The sequence below is a fragment of the Eptatretus burgeri genome, chromosome 11 (genome assembly GCF_056783735.1).
Source record: "Eptatretus burgeri isolate ZD-2024b chromosome 11, Ebu_testis_v1, whole genome shotgun sequence".
Taxonomy (NCBI): Eukaryota; Metazoa; Chordata; class Myxini; order Myxiniformes; family Myxinidae; genus Eptatretus; species Eptatretus burgeri.
The window spans coordinates 37,474,506-37,488,020 of record NC_140971.1 but is presented as its reverse complement, the minus strand read 5'-3'; the positions used below and the strand labels follow the sequence as shown (position 1 = coordinate 37,488,020).

General features: G+C 43.7%; 1 protein-coding gene across 2 annotated transcripts in view; it reads left to right on the top strand.

Annotated features, from left to right (window-relative positions):
* LOC147016888 (tyrosine-protein kinase SYK-like) overlaps positions 1 to 11,883 on the top strand; it is a 79,216-nt gene extending 67,333 nt beyond the window's left edge. Inside the window, exons 10-14 of one of the 2 annotated variants that reach the window (XM_085846036.1) lie at positions 3,213 to 3,425; positions 4,634 to 4,823; positions 8,474 to 8,614; positions 9,899 to 9,975; positions 11,555 to 11,883. In XM_085846036.1, the coding sequence (XP_085702162.1) occupies positions 3,213 to 3,425; positions 4,634 to 4,823; positions 8,474 to 8,614; positions 9,899 to 9,975; positions 11,555 to 11,636 (703 nt within the window). In that variant the 3' untranslated portion in view covers positions 11,637 to 11,883. Of the gene's footprint in view, positions 1 to 3,212; positions 3,426 to 4,633; positions 4,824 to 8,473; positions 8,615 to 9,862; positions 9,976 to 11,554 lie in introns of both variants that reach the window. The other variant, XM_085846035.1, reaches the window with a different exon arrangement.
* The last annotated feature ends 1,632 nt before the right edge of the window (positions 11,884 to 13,515 follow it).

The window sequence follows — 13,515 nt, the reverse complement described above, 5'->3', positions numbered from 1 at the left end:
AGCAAGTCCATTATCATTAAGGCTAATGACACGGACGTACTAGTCATAGCAATATCTGTACTGCCATCCTTACAGGAACTAGATCTTGAGAACATGTGGATTGCCTTTGGCCAAGGAGCCAATGCACGATGGATTCCAGTCCATGAGGTAGTTTCTGCAATAGGGCCTGAGAAAGCTAGAGGGATCCCATACTTCCATGCGTTCACTGGATGTGACGTCGTGTCTGCCTTCCATGGTAAAGGGAAGAAAACTGCATGGCAGACTTGGAACGTCTTTGATGATGTTTCTGAAACATTCACCAATCTCAGCCAGCATCCAACATTGATTCGTGATCTTAACTTTTTTGAAGTTTTTTTTTTATTATTCAAATTTTTTCAAAATTTGGATTTTCAAATGGCCAATCAGGCAGATTTGATTAGAATCCCCTGGAGAACAAATGTGCCAAATGTGATGCTTGTATCATCATTTGCACGATTCCTCTCAAAAATTGCTGTTATCTGCCCCACTAAATGATTATCCTCGGGAATGATAGTCTTCTGCCTTGAGAAGGCCTTGCTTTCAACCATGCAAGAGAAGCAAGGTGAGAACCAGAAGCACCAGCCCAGAGTGGACAGAAATACTCCATGGACCTCCATATGAAAGCCTTGTACACTGTGATGAGCCTATTGCACGAAGGAATACCTTAATCCAATAGAGAATGAGTGCATGAGATGCCCTTTTGAAGACCTTAGTCCAATAGCGCATGGGGTTGAAGACCCAGATGACAACTGCCCTTTGATGCTGACTTGGTGATATGATCCTCCGATGAAAACTTATGGCAGACATTGAGGCCAGGGTGTTCCAGGGATTGCACTTCTTCCAGTGGTTATCCAGAGAAGTTTATTTGGATTGTTTGGTTTCCAATCCTTGTGAGACACCTTGTGTGTGACCTGCCGGCATTGAACGTCATGTTCCAAGTAACTGACCAGTGGCTTGTTTTGTCTCGGTCTGAGGAAAGGGATTTGGTACTAGCCAGCCTTTCACAACTGTGATGGGTTGTTCTGTACAAGGTTAAATCATCGGCATAATGGTAAAGCTGGTTTTCAAGAGAATCAGACAGATCTTTGACATTGGGCAAAATTCAGATATATCATGACACTGCCTTGTGGAACGACAGCCTGAAGGGAAAGATCAAAAGCACACCATCAAGGGCCACCAACAGTTTCTGCCCATAGAGCAAATCGGACAACCACTTGAGCAGGAGGCCCTGAATATCAAATGAAGACAACTTTGATACTGTCTGGCATTCAGCCTTGATTTCAAAGGCTCGAGAGATATCTAGAGATGGCCCTAACCCATTTTTGATGCCTCATGACATCCATCCGCTGCTGTGTCGGAAGAATTAGCGTAATCCAAGGTGGAATGGCCAGGTCAGAAGTCAGACTGGTTGTCAGAGATTAGCGATTATAGAGGAGAGATATTGGCTGAGGTCAGCTGCAATATGGACTCCATTACTTTGCTTATGATGGAGAGAAGGTTGACAGGTCTTTTGTAAGGGGATCCGTTTAAAAACCTTTTCTTTTTTTTTGCTTGGTAAATGTAGGAATAATGTTTGAAATTATCCAAGATGGAATTTGCCCATCCAAGAAGGACGTGAGAGAGAGAGAGAGAGAGAGAGAGAGAGAGAGAGAGAGAGAGAGAGAGAGAGAGAGATAGAGATAGAGATAGAGAGATAGAGATAGAGATAGAGATAGAGATAGAGATAGAGATAGAGATAGAGATAGAGATAGAGATAGAGATAGAGATAGAGATAGAGATAGAGATAGAGATATAGGTGAGGGTTTAAGCACTTAAGAACTGAGTGAGGGGTCAGGACCAGTTGAGCAAGAGGTGGCCAGTTGGTTCAAAACCTTTCCACTATGGCAGGGGAGAAGGACATATGCTGTCGGGAGCATTCTGTAAAAATGGAAAATGTGTATACAGGAAGGCATGGATTTGGGACTTTGGATTTTGAGTGAAGACAAAGTTCAAGAACTCTGCTTTCAGCTTCCTCTATACTCTAGATTCTAGAACAATGTCCAGAATGACTCCATCCTTCAGGAGGGAAGGAGGAATGGAGGAGGAATGTGTACCAGAGACAAAGTTTACCAGCTCCCACTAGGTTTTGAAGGATTGTAAGAGGCTTGAGGATCCCAGATGAGTCTGATGTTGAACCTTGGCTCTTCATAGGACAGATACACAATCGTTCTGAGCTGTGTGGAAAGGCTGCAGTTTGCAGTGAGTCAGGTTTTCCTTCCAGGAAGAGAATGAGTTGTTTCATTGTGATGGCCTCACCACCGGCATCACTGTCCCAGGGTCGAGATAATGGACAGAAGTGTTGAATGTGGGGTGGAATGAAGAAACTTCACGAGCAATCAATGTTAGGTGCTGATGTGGTGATGGGCCAGTGTTGACTGGAGAGAGCGGATTGATTCATATGAACATGTAATTTCCTGTCCCTCCCTTTTAAAAACACACAATATATATGGGCCAGACTCATCCTGACTATATTTTGTTTCATATTAAGCATTTAATGTAACTTTCCTTTACGTAGATGTCCTATTTCCATAGATCATACCTCCTTTCATTATAAATGGCCATTTGTTTTATTTACTCTTGTCAGTTTTTTGTATTGATAGCAAATGCCTACTTGACTATAATTTGATTACAAATTCAGATGTTGATTGCATCAGCAGCTTCCTCAGCTGTACCGAGTAATTCAATGTTACGAAGTTACTGATGCAGTGCCACCCACATCCCTTCCAAATTTCTTCTCCAGCCACGGCAATCGCAGATATTGAGTGATTTGTGAGATTTCCACTGGAAAATCAGCCGAAGGGCCTACCTTTTTGTAGAAAACTATGATGGTGCATCTAAAATCCACCAGCAAATGCTAATAGGCACATGGTGGTGCAACATTTGGTACCAATGGAGGTGTCAAAACATCTAGTAAGCATTTTGATAGAAACCGGACACTCGTATGTTTAAGCCGACAGAGGAGCAAACCTTTTAACTCGACCTCTTGACAAGAATTACCAATGATTTGCAGGATCTTCAACATGCATACTTACCTAACTACAAGAGGGGATAAAGGAGCCATGACCCCAGAGTCCGCATCCTGGAAACAAGTTTTGTGGGAAGGCGAGTAATGACAATATTGAATTGTTTCTTTTTCTTCTTTGCCTCTCGTGTAGTCGTGAAGTGCGTGCCGCTGTAAAGGTCCTAAAGCAAGCGAACAACCAAGAGCTTTTGAGAGAGGAGCTCATGCGGGAGGCACAGCTAATGCACCAGCTCGACCATCCTTATATTGTCCGGATGTTTGGTGTTTGTGACAATAACAAGACTCTGATGCTGGTGATGGAATTAGCACCACTGGGTCCACTCAACAAGTTCCTACGCACTCAAAGGTAATTAGAACGGCACTCGGAAGAGCGCATACTTCCACCAGGCTTAACAATTTACATTTTGTATTCCCCTTGATTGCCCGGATCTACATCCGAACCTTAACCAAAATCAAATCGCCTTGTTCTTGTCACCTAACCAAATCATCCTCCAAGCTTTGGCTGAATCCCTCCATAACGTTTTGTGACGTCATGCTATTTTAGCTCTATATCTCAATGGTGAAGAATCACTTTAAAATTGGAGTATCTGGATCCGGATCTTCACCAAAGTTGATTCTGTTCTTCACTGTCACACACCCAATGTGTCCTCCAAGTTTCGTCCGAATCAGTCTGTGGTTTGTTTGTTTTTTGACAGATCGTGCTATACTGCATGTAGTTTTTGGCCTGATCTCTCAATGGTGAAGAAGCACTTAAAAATTATAGTATCTGGATCCGGATCTTCACCAAAATCAAATCAATTCATCCTTGTCAGACCACCAAACTGTTTTGTCAGTTTGGATTCAGACAAATTTTTTCTTAATCCGTCCATAACTTTTTGAGATATCCTGCTCACAGACGGACAAACAGACAGCAGTGAAAACATAACCTCCGTCCACCTTCGTCGGCGGAGGTAATTAAAGTGTCCGAAATGTTATGAATTGGTACATTAAATGTGTGAACCTTTTGGATGGGGTCTCGGAATAACGTTGTCGGATATACGAAGTTGGTGGGGTTGAGGTGCCCTTTACAATCATACAATAAAAAAGTATTTCTTCCTTTATGAATATTATGCAAATTCCACCAAGGTAATTTGGTTTTAGGCAAGTCCCTGAACCTTGCACATGCTGTTTCTCCTAACCTAACAATGGATGGAAGACGTAGACATAACATCAGGAAATGAAATCCTCTTCCCCTCCAAGGACTTTTCATCAAATAAAAGAATTAACATTCTGAGATGAGACTTAATTTTAAAATATAATACAGCTTGATAAAAGGCTAAGTTGTTGTTGTTCATAAAACGAGACTATTGCTTTGGTAAAATGTTTCATCAGTCCATTAGTGGATCCGCTCACCCTTTCAGCCATCATGTCCATTATGTTGTCCAGCTTCCCACTTGTCCTGCTTTCTACCATAAGTAAATGTTACATACAAATATTAAATCGTAAGATTCAAAATTAATCTCGCATCCCTGAGTAGTTCTTTCCACCAATATCGTTTTCTCGCCTAACCCACAGGGAAATTATGACATCGTCAGGAATTGCACTGTTGCTGTTTCAGGTGGCACAGGGGATGTGCTACCTCGAAGAACGAAACTTCGTACACCGGGACCTCGCTGCACGCAATGTCCTTCTGGTCACGGAGTGTTATGCTAAAATCAGTGATTTTGGTCTTTCGAAAGCTCTCAATGCTGAAAACGTTTATGAGGCAAGTTCCACTTCTGCAATTGGCTTATGATCAAAGCTGAGTCAAGTAGTTATTTGAGAGTAACAGTTAGGTTTTCCAAGAAGGTTCGTGCCAGGTTTCATTGTCAGGTCAGGTCAGGTCAGACTAGATCAATCACTTGCTACAGGTACCATGTAAACCTGTACTAACCTATTCCATGGTCGGGTTGTCGGTGACTAAACTGTCTGCCCCACCTAGTTTCTTGGTGAGGAGGGTGTTTGGATATGGATACCCAGCAGGATGAAGAACAAAACCTGTCAAAGGGCAGAGGAGCTCCTTGTGAGCCAACGGCCATCCATACCTAGTGCCCGACTGTGTCTGTGGACGTCCTCCTGCAGTTGGGTTACTTCTTATTAGGAGGTTGGTGGCAGGATTTGCACTCCGGTCACCGAAAAACCCTTCATTCCGCAAAACATTCCAGAAGCATAAAAAAATCTAAAAATCCCACTCCGTGGGAGTACCTGCAATGCAGCTTCCCCTTGCAGGGCAGCTCACCGGATGACGGGATTGGGGCAAAGCCTTTGGGACCCCCAATATTTGATGCAAGGAGGGAAACCACGGGGAAACATTCCCGGGTCAGATTGTGGGAGAGTGTGTCGGGGTGGTGCTGAGGTGTCGTCCACCAGACGGCAGTCTCCTTGGATTAACCTGAGGCGTTCCCTTCGGGTGGGTGCCTGGAATGTCCCATCCCGAAGAGAGGATGATCATCTGTCTGTTATCATCTGAGCTCAAGTATTTGAACATTGGTATTGCATCACTCTGTGAGGTTCGGAGACCGGATTGCGGTGAGATCATGGTGGGTGGTTACACCTACTATTGGTCTGGTCATTCTGATGGTTACCATACCCAAGAAGCTGCTGTGGCTGTGTCCAATAAGCTGACTCCAATGATAATTGAGGTTACACCGGTTAACGAACATATTATGAGACAAAGGATTTGTCATTCCTTGGGTATCATTTCCCTGGTCTCTGTATATGCTCCGACTGAGGCGAGTGATCTCACCATGAAGGACGCATTCGATGCCACGCTCTTGTCTGTGGTTGATCAGTGCCCCAGGAGAGATACACTTCTTGTCTTGGGGGATTTCAATGCATCAACAGGGAACTGATAGGGATGGTTATGAGATGTCTGTTGGTCCCCATGGGTCTGGATCTGTGAACCAGAATAGCACTAAGTTCATTGACTTTGCAAGAAGTCATGGACTTAGGGTGGCTGGTTCATGGTTTCAGCACCCAAAGGCTCATCGCTGTAATTGGTTTTCCAATGCTGGCGGTGTCGCAAAGGGGATTGACCATGTGCTAGTTGATGGATGCTGGAGGATGATCCAGAACTGCAGGGTCTTCCGGAGTGCTCAGTTCCTCAATACTGACCACCGGCTTGTTGTAGCAACTCTCAAGTTCCACCTTAAATCCAGGAGAATGGTAACATCCCAGCCGAGGCTGGATGTTGGCAAGCTCAAGGATTAGAGAGTGTCTGAGGAGTTTGCGAACAGGCTGAGTGGAGATTTGGGGTGGCCTGGATGCTTTGGGGGGTCCTGAAGAGTTGTGGAGTGCCTTCAAGCCCACCGTCCTTGATGTTGCCGGTGGATGTCTTGGAACTCACCGTAGGGCAAAGAAGAATTTTCTCTCAAGGGACACTGGATACCATTGACCAGTCGCAGAGCCAGGCTGAATAACAGAGCTGAACATATTGAATCAACTGTGAACATATTGAAATGGGGGAAAGCTCCAGGAATCTGTGGCATTCATGCTGAACTTTTCAAGGCTGGTGGAAATGCTGCACTCGTGTCGTTGCAGGCAGTTCTGTGCTCTGCCTGGAACAAAGGCATCATCCCAACTGACTGGAAGAGGGGCCTTGTTTTCCCTCTCTAGAAAGGGAAGGGTGATCGCCAAAACTACAACTACCGAGAGGTGACACTGCTCTCAGTGCCGGGAAAGGTCCTTGCTCGGATAATTCCCGATAGGGTGCACCACCATCTGTTTGAGCACCAGCGTCCAGAGCAGTCAGGCTTTACACCAAAGAGGTCAACGATTGACCATATCCTTGCTCTTCGGGTCCTCACTGAATGCAGACAAGAGTTTCGGCAGGGCTGCTTACATCCTATGTTGATCTCTGTAAAGCGTTTGATTCAGTGAATCGGGATGCCCTCTGGAGGATTCTTGGTCTCCATGGGGTGCCACCAACACTGATCAATCTGATATCTGAACTATACTCTGGTACTGCGAGTGCTGTGAGATGTAGTGGTACCATCTCTGACTTATTTCTAGTTGTTTCTGGAGTTTGTCAGGAGTGTGTACTGGCCTCCACATTTTTCAGCACTTGTATGGACTGGATTCTGGGGATGTCAGAGTGATCAAACTGTGGTGCATCGTTTGGGAATGTCAAAATCTCTGACCTTGATTTCGCAGATGATGCAGTCATCTTTGTGGAGACTCAAGATATCCTTTTGGGACCCTTGAGGTGCTGAATGAGGAGTCAGAGCCGCTGGCATTACGGGTTTCCTGGGTCAAAGCTAAGATCCAGGCTTTCATTGACATCTTGGATGCTGCTATCCTGTTTGTGGTGAGGATGTTGTGGTCACGGAAAGATTCACTTACCTTGGCAGTGATATTCATGTCTCTGCTGGCTGTGAGCCAGAGGTCAACAGACGTCTGGGTCGGGCCTGGGGACTCGTGGGGTGTGGCGCTGTCGGTATCTGTGCGGGAGGAGGAAAGTCCAAGTCTTCAGGTCCTTGGTGCTTCCAGTCTTGCTCTATACATGTGAGACTTGGACTCTGACCAGGAATCTGAGACGGAGACTTTATTCCTTTGGTACCAAGTCTCTGGAGAATCCTTGGCTATCGCTGGTCAGACTTTTTGTCCAACGAACAATTGCTGAGAGACTCAAATGAGATTTGTCACCTGCATAGTCCGTAAGCATCAGCTGCGGCTGTATGGACATGTGGCTCGTTTTCCTGACGCTGATCCTGCTCACCAGATTCTCTCAGCGAGGGAGCCTCATGAGTGGAGGAGGCCAATGGGCCAACCACGTGCCTCGTGGTTGTTGCAGCTTGATCAGCACCTCAAGGAGATGGGGATGGGCCAGACATTTTCCTGGGGGATGGCCAGATGGAGGCCCCTGCAGTACCAGCAGAAAGTGGACGCAGCGACTCACTGCTCTGGCGCATGCTCCCATTCCTGACCTGACCTTTCCAAGAACAACATCTGAATGCTTTGATTGATTTTTACTTTTATTTGTTTATGTATCAACATTTGCTAATTCTATTTCTTTTGCCACCAAACCACACAACATTTATATAATTTCATTGAATATTTCCTTGATAAAGTTGTAGAATAGTGTTCACAAGATTAGGTATCCTGGAGCAGTAAGCAGTAAGCAGTATGAAACCTTTTTCATAGGTGTATACAAGCTTATGATTTCACTCAGTTACTGACAAAACAGCCATAAAAGGTAAATGATAAAGAAAGTGATTTGATCACAGGTACATGGATTATGTAAAAGTTTCACAAAAGTTACAACAACAACAATAACCCTTTTCATTTACCATAACTGAAATTAATACTGTGTGAAATAAAATGTCATGACGAGCATGCAATTATGTCTTCTTTTTCCTGATCATGTTGTCTACACAGGCTAGAAGTGTGGGGAAATGGCCGGTAAAGTGGTACGCGCCTGAGTGCATCGATTTCTTCCGTTTCACCAGTAAAAGCGACGTTTGGAGCTTTGCTATCACCATGTGGGAAGCTTTCTCGTATGGAGAAAAACCTTACCGAGTATGCATCTGGCACACTCCACAGACCTTAGATGATTATATTTGAAATGGATGTTTTTGTTCAGCTCAGGAGATCTGCCCTGAGGCATTGAGCCTAACACCACAATGTGCAGACTGGTGTCACTTGTCGACAAGATTGGGGAAGCATGGCCAATGAATGAGCCCCCTCTATTTGTTTTTTGGGTTGACTCAGCTGACCAAATGGGTTGACTCAGCCTACCATCCTTCCGAGGTTGACATAATGAGTACCAGCTTGCTGGGGTAATAACCATTCTGGGTAACCTGTGTCGGAGTGGCAACCCATCCAGGATTGTACTCCTTGCCAATGAAACCGCCTCGGCTGCCCTATGTGCCTTACGGCGCGAAAGGAATGGTATTGTATTATTATTTCTTCATTGTGTGTTCTTATGGTGTTCAGTTGGGAAGTGTGAATTCACACAGCAATGATAACTATAACTGTACTTTGAGTAAAACCTGGCTCACTGATACGTATGCAAAAAGCCATTGGATTTGTGGTGTAGGAAAAGGCAGTGGATCACTTTGAGATCATTTACAATTGAAAACAAAGTGTTGACAAGGCACTTTTTGCTTTCAAAACTCATCACTAAGCAAAACGACACCCAACAAACATCTCAACTTTGGCTGTGATCCAAGTTCACCTGGCAACCAGATGTGTCCAAATTTATCTCTCCATTTTAAAAAATGGCAATTGTTTTTCCTCTCTTCTCCAACGGGCCTTTGATGACGAGCTGAACGTTAATCCTCAATCTAAGAAGATTGCAGTGAAAGCTATATCCATTATTGGTCACGTTTCTCAGTAATGATACCATTGGTTGTTTGCAATGCAATTCCATGATAAGAACTCTCGGAGCACCTGCAGGTACCTGAGCTGTGACAACATTTCCATTTGGTTTATGTGTGGCCAAGGTTGCAGAAAATGTTGGGAAGTGTGAATTGCAATGCCAGATCAAAAAGTGCTCTGGCATTGCACTATTGGTGCTTTGTCATGAATGTAAAGCAAACAGATTGTCAGAACGCTGAATGAGGTGTATTAAATCGTGGCAGCACGCTCGGGCTATAAATGTACAGCATCACCCCAGCCTAATAATAACAAATCTAACAAGTTAAACATGAATATGAATAATAAATTATAAACTTTAATCTACTGATCTCATTAATAACTGTTTTGATTTGGAAAAAAAAAAATCCCTCACCCCTTTTTCTCTGTTTTGGAATGACCATGTGAAAGGGCATGCGTGGTTCAGAGGTTCATGATTTTCTGCAGAAAGGCAACAGACTCAGCTCGCCTCTCGGCTGTCCACCCGAGGCATACTCCCTCATGCTGGACTGCTGGAAATACCAGTGAGTAGCAACACCCTAATTAAACATTCCATCTTTTTTTTTCAATAGAAAGTTTGAATTAACATCATTATTTAACAAAGGAAATATGGCATGAATGGATGAGAGAGACACCATTTCGTGGCTTTTTCGTGAGAGAAATTGTCGTCTTTGCTCGAAATGATCAGGGATGTCTCTCTGGACATTTCTCGAGCTTTTGATAGAGTCTGACATCCTGCCTTACTCTCAAAACTCTGCCTATGGCATCCAATATCAACTCTGCACATGGCTTGCTGACTTCCTCGCCTCTCAAAGCCAACATGTGGCACTCAACGGACCATTCATCTCCTCTCCCTGTCAAGGCTGGATGCCCCATGGCAATGTTCTGGGCCCAATACTATTCCTGATCTTCATCAACGATCTCCCTGACTCTCGAGAAAATTTGCTTTATCTATCTGCCAATGACTCCACCCTCTGCCGTGACATCCCTCATCTTTCAGATGTACAGGCAACATCTCTGTCTCTCTCTGTCTCTCTCTCTCTCTCTCTGTCTCTCTCTCTCTCTCTCTCTCTCTCTCTCTCTCTCTCTCTCTCTCTCTCTCTCTCTCTCTCTCTCTCTCTCTCTCTCTCTCTCTCTCTCTCTCTCTCTCTCTCTCTCTCTCTCTCTCTCTCTCTCTCTCTCTCTCTCTCTCTCTCTCTCTCTCTCTCTCTCTCCGAAAGGACCATCTAGCAAACCCTCCCATCTACTTTCGTAACAACCCTCTCAAAGACGTCCAGTCACTCTAACTCTTTGGTCTCACTGTCAGCCATGATCCTTTTTGGGCAAACTACATTTCAAAGTTGGCCTCAAAAGCCAGTCACCAACTGGGCATCCTCCATCATGCAAAGTCTTTCCTTGGCACTCTTAAACTCTAATGCACCTACAAGGCCTTCATCCACAGCTTGAGGTAATACTGCTCTCCCCTCTGGGCTGGTGCCCCTGCCTCACACCTTGCTCAGCTTGAGGAGCATTGTAATCCTTCAAATCCTTCAAGAGCATTGGAATCAGTGTGTTATCATAGACAGGTCAGTGGTCTCTCTGTCTTCAAACTTTCTGGTCTTGCACCCTCTGCTTTTCCCTTCTATCCCCCCCCCCTTTTTCCCCCCTCCTCCATCCCCCCTCCCAGGTATCTGCAGGGAACATAGTCCACCAATCAACCCCCTTCTGGTGAAACTATCTAAATCTAGCATCACTGCTCACCTCCACTCATTTGTTCCTCTGTTTTCCACTGTGTGGAACCATCTTCCACATACTTTTCAATCTCATTCTTCTCTCCAAGTCTTCAAGACAGCTCTTCATCAGCATTTCAGATCATCACCCCCATCCAAAACCACAATCTTTTCTACCCCCGTTAAACCAAATTTCCAGTTTTTCCTTCCTGAGAGTTTGCTCTTGTGTATCCATATTATCCATCCTTTGCACATAATTGTGCTGCATGCACTGTCGTGTGACTTTTAATAGCGAAACAAGTACTATGCTTTGAAATGTTTATTTTCGGATTAATCATGGGAATGTCCATGTATGAATCAGTAATTATCTTACCTCTCCTACACATCTTTTTAGGTCAGATGTGCGTCCCCCTTTTCAACAAGTTCGGCAGAGAATGGAGCTGCTGATGGCAGGACTGGAGGCTGGATTGAACTGATCTTCCTGTAATTAATATAGTTTATTTGACTACACAACTGAAATCTCATCAGACCTTCCATAAGAGTAATTAAATCTGAGAAATGTGAATTTTCTCACACAGCATTTGTATACTAAAAATTTTCGGCCAATTTAAAAAGTCGTTTTTTTCTGAAAGTTAATAATTTGTTGCATTCAGGAAGATGCTAAAATAGAGTAAAATCTGTCGTGTTTTCAGAGATCAATAAATTTGTGATGATTTTGTGCTATTTGACAGTGGTGCTTTTTAACAAGTGAGCAAGATAAAACACCAATATATGCAAATTGATGGTTGGAGCCATCCACACTTTTGGTGTGTCAAGTGGGATGGTAAATTGAGAAAAGCAAAGGAAGAGGGGAGGATAATAAGAAAGAAAAGAATAGTTAGGTTAATTGTGGAGGGTGGATGGTGGTGGAATACAGTGACCTGCAAAAGCATTCACCCCCACCCTCACTCCAACGTTTTCACATTTTGATACCTGAGCTTATTGCATGATGCTTTCAAATAAAACTTAATATAACGAGACTTCACAAACTACTCCAAAATGATAGATTTAAAAAATGCAGATAATATGTGAATAAGTTTGATTAATAGAGAAAAATCAGATGATTTCCAGTTACATAAGTATTTAAACCCTTTGCCTAATTAACCCCAAATCACTTCAGGAGTAAATTATTTGTTTGAAAGGTTACAAAATAAGTGTATGAGGTTTAACTTAACAATTGCAATCAGTGGTTTAACTTAACAATTAATCTCCCCCACTTATCTTTCGAGTTTTAAGATGCAAATCACTTGGTCAACGAACAAGGTCAACATGAAGACCATGGAACTTTCCAAAGAAATCAGACATACGGTGGTGGAGAAGCACCATTCAGGAGAGGGTTATAAGAAGATTTCAAAGTCACTCATCATCCCATTGAGTACGGTGAAATCCATTGTTAAGAAGTGGAAGACATATTATACCACCCAGATTATACCCAAATCAGGTCGCCCATCCAAACTCAGCAGCCGGGCAAGCAGGAAACTGGTTTGGGATGTTATATCCAACATGGATGTTTGGGATGGATGTTTGGGATGGATGTTTGGGATGTTTGGGTAAATCCAACAATGACTTTGAAAAAGGCTCTGTGTTCAAGATGGGGTTGAATGTGCATCAATAAACAATATCCGATTCCCTTCACAAAGTTGGCCTCGAAGGACAGGTGGCAAGAAAGAAGCCATTACTCAAAAAGTCACATCTAAAAGCTATAATGGAGTTTGTGAAAAAGCATCTTAATGGTACTGCAGGAATGGGGAGAAATGTTTTGTGTTCATACGAGACAAAAATTGAAATCTTTAATCTCAATTCAAAGCGTTACATCTGGCGCAAGCCTAACATTGCACATCACCCAGTCAACACCATCCCTACTCATCAATCATGGTGGTGGCAGCATCATGTTATGGGGCTGCTTTTCATCAGCAGGAACTGGCAAGCTTGTTTGGATAGAAGGGAAATGGACGGTTATGGAAATTCCAGTCGCTTCGATTAGCAGAGATCATTGCATGTCTTGCCATCAATGTTCTCTCTCCGTATATATGAATTAAAGATTCTCTTTCAATGTACCTTGTCCTGAGTGGAAATTGAGTTCTTGAGATCCATCACAGTAGAGGATAAATGGGGCTTCTGAGGCAGCCATTCAAATGAATGGGGAAAAAGGGAAAAACTCTCACTCAAGGCCAAAAAGCCCAAAATAGGACACCGATTTCCTCCCCCTCCCATTCAATCAAATGTACAATTGAGACTGACTCAAGAGCCAAAAGCCCAAAATAGGAGACTCATTTCCTCCCCTCCCATACAAGCAAATGTAAAATTGAGACTTCC